General features: G+C 32.0%; 2 protein-coding genes across 2 annotated transcripts in view; both read right to left on the minus strand.

The window, feature by feature from the left end:
- Positions 1–1993: 1993 nt before the first annotated feature.
- On the minus strand, positions 1994–4653 carry fs(2)ltoPP43 (female sterile (2) ltoPP43). The gene is made up of 3 exons (XM_018536875.1): positions 4366–4653; positions 3286–3561; positions 1994–2558 (listed from the first exon to the last, which is right to left on the minus strand). The coding sequence occupies exons 1-3, from the start codon at positions 4516–4518 to the stop codon at positions 2091–2093; spliced, it is 897 nt and encodes a 298-aa protein (XP_018392377.1). The 5' UTR covers positions 4519–4653; the 3' UTR covers positions 1994–2090.
- Positions 4654–6190: 1537 nt separating this feature from the next.
- Positions 6191–16624, minus strand: part of LOC108771540 (multidrug resistance-associated protein 4) — an 11975-nt gene continuing 1541 nt past the window's right edge. Inside the window, exons 3-16 of the mRNA XM_018536855.1 lie at positions 15786–16011; positions 14176–14307; positions 13660–13851; positions 13191–13499; positions 12554–13081; positions 11907–12212; positions 10598–10786; positions 9770–10262; positions 8905–9135; positions 8478–8717; positions 8001–8263; positions 7488–7927; positions 6834–6963; positions 6191–6403 (exon numbers count right to left, since the gene is read on the minus strand). Coding sequence (XP_018392357.1) covers positions 6191–6403; positions 6834–6963; positions 7488–7927; positions 8001–8263; positions 8478–8717; positions 8905–9135; positions 9770–10262; positions 10598–10786; positions 11907–12212; positions 12554–13081; positions 13191–13499; positions 13660–13851; positions 14176–14307; positions 15786–16011 — 3892 coding nt within the window. The remainder of the gene's footprint in view (positions 6404–6833; positions 6964–7487; positions 7928–8000; positions 8264–8477; positions 8718–8904; positions 9136–9769; positions 10263–10597; positions 10787–11906; positions 12213–12553; positions 13082–13190; positions 13500–13659; positions 13852–14175; positions 14308–15785; positions 16012–16624) is intronic.

Here is a 16624-nt window from a genome sequence, read left to right on the forward strand (position 1 = left end):
TCTTTTAATGAAAATTTCATTACTGGCTATATGTTATTTATTTGTCATGTGGACTTTGAAGAAAGAGAAAGAGTTAGGTAGTTGAAAAAGAAAAATTTAATATATTAATAATTTTAGAATTCGAAATAATTAGGATATTTAATAATTAAGTTTTATAAAATACAATAAAAAATTTTTTTAATATTTTATGAGTTATCAAAGTATTTTTGATAACACATAAAATTAAGTATTTAATATTGTAAATATTACCAATGTTTTTCATACTGTATGATATATATAGTTTGATATGTAATATAAAATTCTAAAACATCTTTACAGATTAAATTACAAAATTTTATTAATTTTTTAAGTTACTAAAAATAAATCAATCGGAAAAATCTATTTATTTTTTATGACAAATATGTATATATATATATATATATATAATTTTGTAAATTCCTACAATATAATAAAGGAAGGATTAACTCCTCAAGTTTATCGAAACATTAAAAATTTCGAAATATTTAGAAATATTTGAAAAAGAACTTACTATCAAATGTCTTGTGTGTATATATATATATTGCAGTGAACGCAATTTGGCTATAGAAAGACTAACGATCTACAAACGCCTCCTTCGCTTAGCGTTATCACCTTGGATCTTTATCGGCGCACTCGTATTTGTGCACTCCAAAATCAAAAGCGTCGTACGTGCTCGCGAAGCGGAACAAGCCACCCCTTCGTCACAGGGCGCGTGTAAATGTAATATAAATTAGAATTAAGGCCAGTGTTACGTGTATACGCAATGTACTACTCATATCATACGACGAGCTCGTTAATTAATTGAAAAGGAAAAAAACATAATATGAAAAAATGCCGATCCTTGTCCGCGTGGCGAATTTCATCGCGCGCGCGCGCGCGAGAGAGAGAGAGAGAAAATAAGTGTATGAAAGAAAAAGAGAGACTTCGAAAAGCGAAATTGTGAAGATTTCTCGCGAGAGACAAGTAATCTCGTCACATCGACTGGAATGACTCCCTTCTTCCCCCTCTCCGATCATTGTAGAGATTCGAGATAATTTTCTTCGAGCCATGATACTTTTTGTTGAACGTTATGTTGTTAATCGCGTATCGTATGTGTGTGCGAATGCATGCGTGTGTGTGAATGACGTGTGTGATTACAAAAAAATTTGTAAATCCATGCAACTGGTACTTCCAACAACTTGTTATAATACGCTATAAATCTGGTGTATATCATTACATGCCATATCCACGACGACGAAGTACATTCTTTCTTCAAACAACACAGGCTCATCCCCTGCAACATCCTCCCGGGGATCGATCGCTTAATCTTCTGGAAGCGTGCGGATCCTTTCGCAAAATAGATGAAACTGCCCTTGTAGTTCCTTTTCAACGATTACAACTGCGTTCACTCAATGATTTCTCTATCTTTTGATCTATATTATAAAAACAGGTCGTAAAATTAGGTTTAATTAAACTTCGACTTGAAATGACAAAAAGTATTTTTCTCGTTGATTTTGCATGATCGATCCCCTCGTCTCTAGGCTTACTTCTTTTTGCTGTTCTTATTTTGATAGACGGATTTTACACGCGAGATATATATCTATAGAGAAAAGTCTGTAATAAATATATATAAACATACAAATAAAACTTTGTCATTTACAATTCACTTTTTTTTGCAAGGAGAAACGCGAAAAAAACTAAAATGTATGCTAAAAGAAATGTTTATTGCGAAATATATATTCATCAAGATGTTTGATATACAAATTATCTAGAAATATGCTAAAGTACATGTCAGCGGTCATTTAACAGATTCAGTACATGCATTACATTAAATTAATGCATACTAAAAGCTACTACACATGAAATCAGCAAATGTAAAAACACATAAATATTTTAAACGATTAAATATTCAATAACATTGTTATTGCAAGAATATACATGTAATATTTCCTTATCATAGATTATGCATTTAGATTATTTATATAAAGTAGCCTTTAATGTGCATTATTCAGAGTGTAGTGCAAATGACCGAATTTACCATGAATTCATTCTTCTCTTAATCCTAATTTAAAAAATGTTTTAATTACATATAACTAAACATTTTCATCATTTATTGACAATGTACTGAATTCCTTTTCCGCCCTTTCGTCCATTTCATCATCTGATGTTTCTTCATTACATGATATTTCGTGTTCTATTTCTTCCTTATCTGACAAGCTTTTCTCACAATCACTGTATGAACTACTACTCTCTCTATATCTTCCTTCGCGAATGTATCTATAATTATCTTTAACCCTAAAGTCGGGACATTCGTTTTCGTCATCGGAAATGTCGAGATAATCATCACTGAATGATTCAGCTGTACGATCAGGATCCGTATCGGGATAATCATTTTTCCAATTTGATTCTGCATTAGAATCCGAGGATTCATCTTCATCTTCCAACTCTACTGAGTCTGAATAATCTGGCCTTCGTACCAATATATTATCCTCATCATTCTCAAACCACAAGTTGTTAGCAGTTTGTGCACAATACAAATCGTATACATAATTGTGAAGCTCCTGAAACATATGCCCTATATTATAAATTTGTTTATACATTTTATATACATATACATTTTACTTCGTTCAAATTCAAATACTGATATGCTATTCTTTATTTGTCATATATTGTAAAAAATAATTTGTGTATACATAATTTTTCTATTTATTTTTATTTCCTATTTACTTCTCTATTTAAAAGACTACTTTATTTTTGAATAGTCTCTTATTTATTTTTACATTTCATTTTTAATGTAAAGTTAATATATGAAACACTTTTTATTACAACATATATATATATATACACATACAGTGACTGCCAAAGTTTCCAGCTAATGAATAATTTTATTGTACTACTGAAATATAAAACAAATAAAGATCTAAAGCTAGTTCTTTTTTGAATAAAATTCTGGTGTACACTTCTAAAATAAATTGATATAAAACAAATTTTACTTATTTTACTCTAATTTATTGTACTAATGTACACCAATTCAGAACTTTCTTAGAAAACGAATAGACTTCTAGTAGAAGTTCTTAAGATATAATTCTTACTAGAAGTTTTCTTAATATATTGAAAATATTGTATTCTTAAGACTATAACAAGAATTTTATTAATTTATAATATAAATTGAAAAACAGGTCGACAAAATAGATGATAGTAAAGTTATGTTTGGCTGGAAATTTTTAACAGCCACTAAATACCAACAAGTAAATTTTTTCATAAAACATTTTGATTGTCACGACTTGCCTCTGAGACATCTAGATCCTTGGTTTGCTCTTCTCTTGTCTGACAATGAACACTAAAGATGTCTTCCACATCTATGAGTACCATATTCATATCTTTAAACTCTGGATCATTTGATGTATCTAATGATTGGTAATCGGTAACTTTGTACCTGTCGTCTATCCATTTGGGTATTTTTCCAGAAATATTTGCATAACCACTATCAGATACTCTCTTGACACCAGTTTTGATATTTTCCATGTCCAGAAACTTGCCCACATGTTTTGTGACATTTTCTGTCTGAAATATTAAAAATAAGCTCTTTTAAGCTCTTTAATAGGCCTGTTTCTCTCTTGTTCCTCCTTTCTATTTTTTTTTATAAAATAATTTTTTTAGAGATTAACATGACAGGACTCTAGATTTTAAATGAATTTTATAATAAACTTAAACTTATTTTCATATATCTAGAATTCTATGACAGGATAATATTTTTATAATAATAATAACAATCGCAATAATATATGTATATTTATCTATTCTTTTATATATATATTGATATTATACATTATAATAACCATATAAGAGTAATATAATAATGCTATAACTATAATAATTATAAAAAAATTAGATAACAAGAGAGATTACATGAAGACTTTTGTTGAATTTCTCTATGGTCAAAATTATGATTAAAATATTGAAAGAGTTGCAAAGTAATTACAGTATTCATATTCAGAAAAGTCACCTAAAAGCACTTTATAGAGCATATTTTTTAAAAGGTGAGATGAAAATTCATATTATAATATTTCACTGGATTTACACTATTGTTGAGGTGCATATAATTTCATTTGTTTTAAAAATTAAACAATATGTATTTGCATCGCAAATGAAGTGTAAATCAGTTGACTCACTTTTGTCGACCTTTAAGTAAATACTATAACCGTCTTTTTAAGATTCTAATCAGTCTCACAAGTAATCAACGAATAATCCAACCTAACCTTTAAAAGTTAATCTCTTCTTGTCAATGAAGTACGTCTATCAAAGAAAACTTGCTATCAAATCGCAATTAATCGCATTAACTAAATTTAAAAATCATCAGATTCTCACCGGGTCTTTAAGAGTGCCAGCAAACTGGACGACGGTTTCTACAGGTGGGATATCCGAATGGAAGACCTCAGTTTTTAGTCGTTTACATGCAATTACCAGTGCGTCCAGTGGAGAATCAGTATTCTTGCGTTTTACACGTAATATTGCAGCCATTTTCAACGTGACATGTAACGTCAATGGACGCAATTTAAAATAAACGTCGTAATATTTTCTGATCCTGAATCTTTACTGTTTTCGCATTTCGCCAATATTTCAATCAGAGAGAAGCCTGACTACCTGAGAGTAGAGTACCTGAGAGCCAGAGAGCGGCCATACCCGGGATTTAGCTGTACTTTATTTTAAAGCGCCTCTATGTCCACAAAACGTGGACATTGAACTATGTAGCCAATGTCCACGATCGTGTCGGTAATGTCCACGATTTTTTGGTTCGAATCTTCCCTATGTCCATGATTTTTTGGTTCGAAACTTCCCTATGTCCATGATTATCAGTCCGTTAGACAGACATAAAGACCCAGAAAACAATGTGACGTCTTAAAGACGTCATAAAGACATCCTAAAATTCATGAGACATTTTTTGGAAGTATCAGAATGACGTCTATATAACGACTTAAAGATGTCTTATGCGTCGATTTATGCCGTCTTAAAAGATATTATTTTTAAGACATTTTATAGACATTGATTTATGATCATTTCATGACAGACAATCAATCCGTCGGTGGCACCGACTCGAATTAGTTATATGAATTTGAAGAAATTCAATTAAAATGCCTGTGTTTGGCGATGAGATGTAGGAATTCCACTCTCATTAACGTATTTTAACGTTTTAAGCGATTTATTTTCATTAGGAACGTCGGAAAAACGTGGATATTATTGTTTACATATAGATATATTTTCTTTTATTGGAAGCTTTCCAACAAGCGACACATTTAATCATCTCATCCTTATTTAACATTGGCGAACAATAAGGACTGATACACTGTATCACACCTGGTTACACCGTGTCATCTATGTCGCTTGTTGGAAGGCACCCATAGAGTAATTCCTGTCATCGTGTATACTTCAATTTATTATCGCAGCGTGTATAAAATGTTTAAAAATCATGATTTCATATAAGAGATACATATCATCATTTATTTTGACACTCTCTGGCAAAACTAATATCGAAAAGCAACATATTTAATTATATTCCATCTTTACAACAAATAAGACACATTTGCGTTATACTTAGGGCAATAAATAAAAAATACAGTCATTAGAAGTAGCATATATAGACTGCGTTCCGTTATTCACTGCAAATACTGAAAATTTATAGTTAGCGTTACGTATACTATAGATTTTCAGTACTTGCAGTGAATAACGGAACGCAACCCTAGTATTAAACATACAGTTGTATCTTATCTTTGATTTATATATCATTTTTTTAGTATCGTTCTTTTCTTAACTTTTTTACTCTTCCTTTTCTTCACAAATTTGATCATGTATTAACTGACATAAGAAAACATATATACGTGCGTATTTATTAGTTATATGTTCAATGACTCATAGAACAGTAATTAAAATATAATGAATAACTTAATTAACTGATTCAAAGAAGGCAATAGACGAAAAGATGACCTTTCAAATCAATAATACATAAACAAATATTAATGATGTTTATTTACTATAGATATCTTTATCGATAAATTTTCAAAAAAAAATTCGCAATAGTACGAGTTGATCAATTTTGTGAATCATTGTATCTATTATATATATATGTGTGTATGTGTATGAGTGTGTAGTATAAAGATATAGATATGTTTTGTACAAGATCTTTTGATAGAAAATACTACAAAGCGGTCTGTTCCGTGATCGTAGCGTCGCTCTCACTCTCGGTATTTTGCGCCGACGAACTCAGTTCACAATTATCATTATTCTTCTCGCAAGCCTTCTTCGCCTGTTCTAAAAGATTTTGCGCCATCTGGTTACCCGTCTTCTCCACCATTTGTGAAAAGTAACCATTTGGATTGTCATGTAACAGTTCATATGGACAACCGAATTCCTGTTAAAGTGATAATTCTTATTATCAAATGCTTATTGAGTCTTCTCCCCAAAAAATTATAAAATTTCCAAAATCTTTGTTATTCTTTTGTATACGTAATATTGAATTTTTAGGAAGAAGTATACATTGTTCAATAGAAAATCGATGTCTAACTCTCTAAATACTTTAGAATAAAATTTCTGTCTAAAGAACGAAAATTAAGCTAATATCTTGAATAGCTCAATTTTCAAATTAAGGAATGAAGTTTCAGAATAAATTTCTCTCTAAACATTCTCCAGAATTTGAATTGATTATGCTATTAATCAAAATTATTATGAACAAATGTTTTATATAAACAGTGTTACATAGAAAATTATACTTTTTAATTATATTTCTCAAAGCTAATGTTTTTCTTAACACATTTACGCTTTAATGAAATGGAAAAACATACCACGATGTGACCGTTCTCCATCACGATGATCCGATTGCTATCTATAATTGTATTCAAACGATGTGCTATCGTGATAACAGTGCATTCTTTAAAACTGCTCCTTATTGTATTCTGAATTAAAGCATCCGTGCTAGAAATAGAAATTCAAATTTAGAGATGCAAATTTATAAACATGTTAAGTTTAGAAATCGTATGTTGTACCATCCTATAGATATAAAATATACAGATTTTTGATTAAAATATCTAATTCGATTTAATTTGAAAAGATTTTACTTCTCTTAAATCTTGAATTTATTATAAAATGAATGTTCATTGTAGCCTACTGTAACTTAACGTACCTTTGTAACGTAAAGTACCTACTTTATATCATTCGCAATTATTCATAAAGATAATAACTTAACAATAGAAAGTTTTATTTGTTTACATATGCTAATTTACTCTTAACCCTCACAATAAAAAAATTCATGTCATAATTGACCCCCAATGGTCACATCATAACTTTCCACATTATCACTACTTCGTTGCGTTATTACTGCGACTTCTTTTGCTATGGAGGATTACTTAATTATTAATCATCAATGATTAAGCAATGAAAATTACCCGTCTTCACCAGATGATATGTAAATACAATCCTAAAGAATCATAAATACTCACTGCGAATCAATATTGGCCGTGGCTTCATCGAGAACGAGCAAACGATTGTTTCTCAAGATAGCTCTAGCCAGACATATGAGTTGCCTCTGGCCGACACTGAAGTTATGACCGCCAGAGAAGATATCGTGGTCCAGCGCGACATCATTCAACTCGACTTGCCGCAGCACCTCCCACAGCTTCATGTCGTCGTACTGATTGAACGGATCCAGATTGTAACGTAAACTCTCGGAAAAAAGCACAGGTTCCTGTGGTATAATAGAGATCTTGCAGCGTAGTTCACTCAGGCCCACCGTGCTTGTGTCTCGATCATCGATCTTGATCTCTCCTTCTAAACCTTCATTGATCAAGTGGAAGAGCGCCGAGATTAAAGAAGACTTGCCGGCGCCTGTTCGTCCAACCACCCCAACTTTCCAGCCAGGCTCGATGGATACGTTTAGATTCTGCAAAACGTGATAATAACGTGATAAAACACAAAAGATATTTGCAGAATGAATATCGGTTTTTTTTATATACTTTCAAAACTGGTGGATCGTCCTCATGATATTTCATGTTAACGTTCTTTAAGATTAATTGTCCTTGGGACGGCCATGTAGGTGGCGGTGGATTGTCCGAGGCAATAGATTCCTCCTTAGGAAGATTCGTGTACTGAAGAATCCTTTCCACGGAGGTCATTAGTGACATCGCCTCGCTAAACTGTTTTATGGTATATTGCAGACAACAAATTATGATCAATGACTGCGATATTGCTAGACCTGCTTTGCTGCCGTCTATGCCACCTGAAGAATAATGAAGAAGACTTATAATAGCTTGAAGTTTCAGAAAAAGAATCATACGTAGAAGTAAAGACAATTATACCAAAATTTAAATACTAAAAGCTCATTTGATTCTGCTAATTAATTGTAGCCTTCTGCATCTTTATGAAAATTATAAAATAACATTTAACGTTCAATAACTAAGAATCTCTCTGTTAATTAATTAGACATAATTTACCAGTCTCATTCATTGGTATTAGAGAAAAGCAAACGCAGGCGAGGAATAGGCACATAATTATGTCCGTAAAGATACTAAAGGCCGCCTCGCATGTTAAGAAGAGATACCACGTGCCGCTGTGACGATCTTGCAACATATCGAACTGTTTTCTCATTATCTTCTCGATTTCAGCGCCGCTGCTTCTGATCGTCGGCAAACCATTCAGTGTTGCATTTACGTGCGAGAATATCGGACTTTTCACTGAAAATGCCCAAAAATGCAGATTCAAATACTTCTAGAATTTATTAAATTCCGGGAAATGTACGAACTTACAAATCCAAATTCGATATGGCAAGAATCCAGGAATTTAGATCGCAAGGAATGATGTCTAAATCTCTAATACGCCGCGCTTTTTCTGATGAAAAATTACTTGCCCTAATATACTTACTTATGCCTTCGAGTCGTTTGAGGTTCTGACAAATCTTCGTATAAAATTTTGTAGCAAAGAAAAGCAAGACAACTACCATGGCTATCAAAATCAGCAACCATTGATTAATTATCACCTCTATAATCATTATACCACATACTACGAAATATCCCTGGAATCCATCCAACATCATTCTGGGCAGCCATTCATCTATAATACCTATGTCCTTCGAAAATCTGTTTAAAATTCTCCCTAGAATACAAAAATCGCTGTCTTTCAGTAAAATCTAAGAAAAAAATTAAAGTTTAGAAATTGTAATCTGTGTAAATTCGGTGATTTATATTTCTGATATCACAAATATAAGTTCGCGCGCCCGAAAAAGATTTATGTAATCGTTACGCTTTATTTCTTCATGGATAACCATTACAACTTAATAATATCGCATTCAACAAAAATATGATCGTTTTCTTTATCCAGATTTAACATTTCAAAAAGTCTCAAAAAGATTCTCATAATAATTTTACTAACTTTTCGTATTTTAAATTTATGAAAATTTCTGAAATAAGTATTTCAATTTCTACAGATTTTGTAAATTTTCTTTAGAAATTGTAAAATATGTGAAATCTTAAAAATTCAATTTTAAAATTCACATACGCGGCGTATAAAAAAATTTAGAAAAAGTATAGACTTGCTCAACACTTCTGTAAAGTTTCAATTTATTAAACAATAAAACATCTTTCTTTAAATCTAAAATTATATAGAAATTTTTAAAAATTCTAAAAAATTACCTAAAAAATATTAAGAAAATTTGTCATAAAGAATTCTTCCAAATACCTTTGTAAAACGACGATTATCATTATCTAATGGATCTCGCAATGTTACTTACCGGAAGGATTGCTGTGAAAGAAAGACATGCGCGCCTGCAGCAGTTTGAAGAACATGGTGTTGTGAAGGTTGCTGCTCGAGTTCATGGAAATATTCATATAAAGAAAACTGCGTAACAGTGTAGTAACGATGCAAGCGATGATACAGAATGTGTATACGTATATGGCGTCCACAGTACTGAGCAGACCGTCTGGGTTTAACGTGAAGATTGACCCAAGGAAGCTATTATTGTACATGTTCGCGAATTGTTTGACGTCACTAGTGTTTTCAATACGTCTGACATCCTCCAAGTTAGTCCAGTATGAGAGCCAGATATCATTCCCGCTGGTAGCGACCTGACTGATGATGAAGATTATCAGCAGTACGGATAGCGTAAAATAATTACCGCCGTTATGCAGATACTCTTTGTACACTCTTCCAGCTACTCGACCGTGTGCCGTCATCTCAGTTTCTGAGCTGTTCTCCGCAAGATCCGAATCATCAATGTCCGAGTGCTGTACGATGACAAAATAATAAATCTTGATTGTCTCTCGTAATAGATGTAATCTGATGAAGTTAGTCCAATCAAGATCATTTAAGAACGTTAAAAAAATAATGTTAAGGAAATTAGTCGGTATTTAACTTTTTTTGTATGTTAATTTGAAAACGTCTTTTACTTTCGTTTACTAATAATTAGTAAAGATTAGAAATCTTCAAATGCGCTAAAATATAGATACTTTTTAAAATTATTTTTATTTTTTGCTATTTATTTTTATTAAACAATGATAATGTAAAATATTTTGGTTCTTATGCTTTTTTTTATTAAAAGTAACGAATATGATTATCTTACAATGATGGAACTTGTAGTCGATAATCTTGAGACCCGTCTCGTTACCGTGATCCTCCTGGACGTTTCCGAAGCTCTTTTCATGTCCTCTTCTTTTCTCTGCGCTTGGTTGTTCAAATTGTCCAACATTTCAATGAAATCTTTATTTGATTTTATTAATTCGTTATAATTTCCTTGCATTTTCAAGAAACCCTTAGGAAACAAAACCAGGATATTTAATTTATGTTATATTCAACCTTTATCTTTTAATCACTTATGTATAATTGACATATAAATTAAATATTTAATTTACGAGTATATGTCAATTACACATAATTATTTAAAAGATAAAGATTTTTTGTCATTTTTTATTAAAAGAATCTTATTATTTATGAATAAGCGCAAAAATTTTTGCTTACGGAAATATGGAAAATATGGAAAGCGCATAAAACGTGCTATATAATTAATTCATTAAGATTTGGTTAAATAGGGTGGGAGACAGCTAGGTAGTCGTGAGAAAATCTACATTTTTTTAAAGAATATTTTATACATTTAAATTTGAAATATTCTAAAAATTCTTATTTTATAATTTCCAAAAAAAACTTATGATATCTAAAGAAATTTAAGCTATTTTTCAGAAATCTATATATAAGTATATTTATAATATAAAGTCTTCAATATACACTCAACAGCAAAATTAAAACATCACTTATCCTGCCTCTCAAAAATAAGCACAAAAGAATATAAAACATGATCGTAAAAAAATTTGAAAAAGAATTTGTAAAAAGCATTCTAAAGCTCTACTTTCAAAAATTGTAATTTATATTTCGATTTGATTAATTCTCTACGAAATTATGCTGACACAAATAAAAGTGCATCGAAAAACTTTTACCGACTTTGAGAAGTTCCATAACGTGAATTAAAGATTGCATAAAAATTCGGTTTACAGCATTCGAAAGCGTGAATCTTCTCTTTCTTGTTGAGCTCTGTACGATTTCTTTTCACCAAGCTAATCAACGTTAAAGCAAAAAGGACTACTTTTGCTTCAATGTTGAATAACTTGGTGAAAAAAAATCGTTCAAAGCTCAATAAAAAACAAATTAAAGGCAAAGATTCACGCTTTCGAATGCTGTAAACCGTATTTGTGCACAATTTTTAGTTTGCGTCATGGAAGCGTTTTCAACGCTTTTAAAGAGTGTTACAGTATGTATAAAAAATCAAAAAAATTTATTTTAATGTTATAAATTTGTACAAAAATTTTGAAATATTATAAAGAATACTTTTTTAATTTTTACTCTGTAAAGATAAATAACCAATATCTTCTACGACTCACTCGATCTAGTACGACAATGTGATCCGACCGTTTAAGAAATTGCAATTGATGAGTGACAAGTATCCTCGTCTTGCCATGGAGATACTCGGTAATGCACTTCCCATAGAGATGCCTAGCAACGCGAGTATCCACCGCGCTCAAGGGATCGTCGAGCAAATAGACATCCGCCTGTCTATAAACCGCCCTCGCGAGGTTGATTCGCGCTCTTTGCCCACCGGACAGAGATACGCCTCTATCTCCGACCAATGTCATGTCTCCCTGTGGAAATTGTCGGAAATCCTTCGTCAAGGCGCATACATTTGCTATCTAAAACATTTGCCAATTAATAAAAAAGTAAGAAACATTAGAAAATACTAAAAATTTCGAAATGAGCAAATATTTTTCTTTGATCTAAATGGAATTATATAGATTTTAAAAATTCAGTAAAATATATAATATTTGCTAAAATATGTCTTCTTCTATTCTCAGTTACAATTAAAGAATTCATATTTAATGAGCAATGCTGAAGATAATAAGAACTAAAGGATCTAAGACTCGTTCGAGGACTCGTTATATATAGAAATTATTGGTATGAACATGCAATAGCAGAAATATATAAACATTGTACAGTATTCATAATAACAATTGCTTTGGATCATGAAAATTACCTGCATGTATCTAGCCTTGTTATAGGGCTGACCAAACAGTATGTTGTCCCTCACAGTACCAACAAAAAGCCAGGGTTCCTGACTGGCATAGGAAATACGCAGATTTGGATTGTTCGTGATATATCCAGTGGACAAATTGCTCGAAAAATTATACTTCGAGCCCTGAGTAAGGATTACGGAACCCGTGCCGAGATTCAGCTCCTTTAGCAACAAATGTAACACTGACGATTTGCCGGAGCCTACAGCTCCGACTACAGCACACAATTGACCCGGCTTGATAGTCAAGCTGATGTTGCACAAAGTTGGCGGCAATTGGCCGCTAATCCAATTGGCTGAAACACGCTGAAGCTTCACATATACCGGAAGGTCAGATATTTCTTGAGCCTCGGACAGAACTATACTTCCATTTCTCGAGATGTATCTGTCTATTTGATTCTCTGCATTAGTTACTTCCTTTGGTTTTTGAGATTTACACTGTAGTGTCTTCTCCGAGCATCTCATGTTTACTTCATCCATCAGCAAAAAGTTCTACAAAAATTAGGTAAGCACACTTTAATAAGTATGTAACAATAAAGATATGAGAATGATTGTAAATTTAAGTTTGCCGTGAATTAGAAAATAATATGATAACATGTACCTCCAATCGATTGAAAGACACTATCGATTCACCTAGCATTATTAGCCCCAGAGGAAGGTACAACGCAACGACAAGTTGGAGTATGTTAAAGTATGTTGACAATTCATAGGTCACGTCGACAGTCAAAGTATTCCCCAATAGAACAAATGTTATCAGAGTTAAGTAGACGGTAAATCGTTCAGTGAAAACTATGATGGCCAAATATGCGGCTCGCATTTGTGATGAGTACTTGATTTGCTTGATCTCCAACTTTCTGATTACTGACACAATCTGGCTGAACGGTTTCTCCCAAACGTACATCTTCACCACCTGAATCGAGAGTTATTGTCTCGTAAATTTGTTTCATAAAATTTTTTTATAAAGTTTGATATTTAAACGTTGATATTATATGTTCACTCATCTACTACATCGTTTAAGAGTAAAATTATATATATATATATATATAACTAATTGAACTTCCTGAAAGTACCTGTATCCCAGCTATGAGTTCGCTCATTAACTGCACTCTTCGGTCGGTCAGTGGCGCAATCATAGCTCTGAGCCTGTGATTCAAAAAGCTCAAAGTCCCTTGTCCTGGAAGGACGATAATAAACATTGACCCTATACCAACAAAACTTGAAATACCTATTTTTTGCCACATTATTGTGCCTATGATCGCGGTCTGTGAATAAAAATAAAGCTCGATTAACTTCAACGGATAATTATTTAAGAGCAGCTTCAAAATAAAAGAATAGAAGAGGTTCTACGCTTTTACATTCATGGAGTTGTAAAATACACTGTACACATATAGCTACATAATATGTATAATTAGTATAATAAGTTTTCTATGAACTAGACTACAATTATTAAACATATATAATACTTATTAATAATTTACAAAAGAGGTTGATAAATTTAAGTGCTTTTTTTCATTAAAAAGTACGATCAAGGTGCTGTTTAATTATGTCTGAATATGCATGAATACTTTTATGAGATAAAGAATTACCATAAGAGGCGTGATCCATATATAATTTAGGCACATTGTTAATTGATCGAAGCGAATAACGTCATTGCTGAGAAGATTCATGATCTGTCCGGCACCGGTTTGGTTCATGGATGCTGTGTTCAACCGTAATAGCTACAACAGTATTAGAAATAGTATAAATTGTGTGTAGTATAAATTAAATTATGAAAAGGTTATTTAATTATTAAATTATGAAAATTATAAAAAATGTTTCTATAATATTTGTTACAAGTAAAAATTACAATTTTATTTTGACTGGGTTTTTGTCCATTTACATGTAGTCTCTCGGTAAAAATTATTTTTTTCATATACAATTATATATTACTATATAAAATTATGTCAGAATATATACAATTATACATAATTTATTATATATCATATATGTATACATAGCCTACTATAAAGCTTCGAAATAAGTATTATAATATTTCATAGAATATTTAAATGCTGAACAAAGTTATCGTTCAAGATTTCTGCTCTGTGAAGTGGGCACCCCTAAATGCGAATTTTAATAAAATCATTATTGCATTCGTTTGTCCACTGTTTGTCCACGTTTGTCCACCCATTATTTTCGTTTGTCCACACTATTTTTATTATATTTTTCATAATAATGAAAAATAATCACTTGGGGGTACTACAATTTTTTTTGTGTATAACTTTTTTTTGGAGGGTAGACAAATGAAAATAACGGATGGACAAACGTGGACAAACAGTGGACAAACGAGAGATTCAGGGAGATGCTATTAGCACTATTTGTGTTATTCTATCTTTATCGGCCATTAGACGTAAGACAATGATAGTACTACACAAATAGCACTGCCCGAACGCAGCTCTAACGTTGTTTGTAATTGTAACATTAATTTCAAAAATATGACAAATGAACATATGACCACTTGATATCTTCCACATTATAAGCATGTAAGCTTCAACATCTACCAATGACATGTTTGCGACACAATATTCGGAATGACCTGTCTTTCGAGTGATCTTATCTCTTTTAAAATATAGCAGGCCGATAAAATGTTTTCATACAAAATTATACATAAACGGTTATACATAATTTATAACTGTTATAAATACGTTATCTATGAATAAGTTTTGTATAATTTATGTATGAAAAATTTTTTACCGGGCTACTATTTTAATAAAGATAAAATTATTCGAAAGACATTCCGCGATGAATATTAATAGGAATTCTATGAGAATTCTAGCAAACTATGTGCTAGTGCGTAAACGTATATATAGTATGTGTATGAGGATCAGGATGGGAAAATGCATTACAGACGCTGGGTCCGAGGGAGAAGGAGCGCGTCACCGGGGTCCGTTGTACAAAAGGGTTACAGGGTTTTGTTTCTCTTTTCTCACTCGTTGCGTCCTACAATGGGTGGGAGAGAGAAAACAACGGATTGAAGAAAAAGAATGCAATGAGTAAAAGAAGAGGACCTAAAACTTCCCTTCCCCTTCTCTCCAACGGATCCCAGCGATGCGAAAAAGTAATGATTCGTTATTTTTTCAAGTAACGGTAATGGTAAAGAGTTATTTTTTTATGGTAACGTTCCCAACTTTGCTCACAAGTTAATTCGCATTATTACCTTCCGATAGAGAAGAGAACTGCAGGAGATGCGTATCTTCATGCCAATATGCACCGATTGCATAAAAGTGTGATGTAATAACATAGTAGAGATGACATTGACAATGACCAGAAGGCTGATGTAGATCATCACCTCGTTCGTCTCGATCTTATTCTTCGTGTTTGGATCAATAACGAAATATTTGATGATCCAACTTTGCAAGATCGGTATCATTACGCGCACTACGCTGCACTAAAAGAAAAAATTTGAAATTTAACTCTCTTCTTTGTAGCACTAAATATACGTAAACTTATAAATCTCTATAATAAATTTAAAAAGAGCGAGCGAGCGAGAGAGAGAAAGAGAGAGCGATCTCAGATTAATTCGGATCAATTCTTTTTTTCTTCATTAAGTATTAGCTAAATATAATTAGAAATGCACCGGACATTTGGAACGGATTACTGAATATCTGATTTCAGGCAATCCTTCCCGAATATCTGATGCATTCCCAACGAAGAATATAACGAAGAATTGATGTCTGACAATTTTTCTATTATTGTTTCTTTCTTTTAGTATAAATATTGTAAATATTAATATCACATGGTGTCATATCAAAGATATCAAAATACTTGGATAAATGAGCAGATTCCGATTATGAAATATGGCAACCAAAAGGTTTTGTAGATCGCCTTGTACAATTTCGGACGAAATTCCTTTTTCAATGGCACTTTCTGCCCATCTTTGCTCACGATATATTCCAGATTTTTTAGTTTATCTAGCTCGTGATTCCAGTTCCTAAATTGAAAAAATTGCTATAGGAGAGAGAGAGAGAGAGAGAGAGAGAGAGAGAGAGAGAGAGA

This window comes from Cyphomyrmex costatus, unplaced genomic scaffold (assembly GCF_001594065.2).
Source record: "Cyphomyrmex costatus isolate MS0001 unplaced genomic scaffold, Ccosl1.0 scaffold160, whole genome shotgun sequence".
Taxonomy (NCBI): domain Eukaryota; kingdom Metazoa; phylum Arthropoda; class Insecta; order Hymenoptera; family Formicidae; genus Cyphomyrmex; species Cyphomyrmex costatus.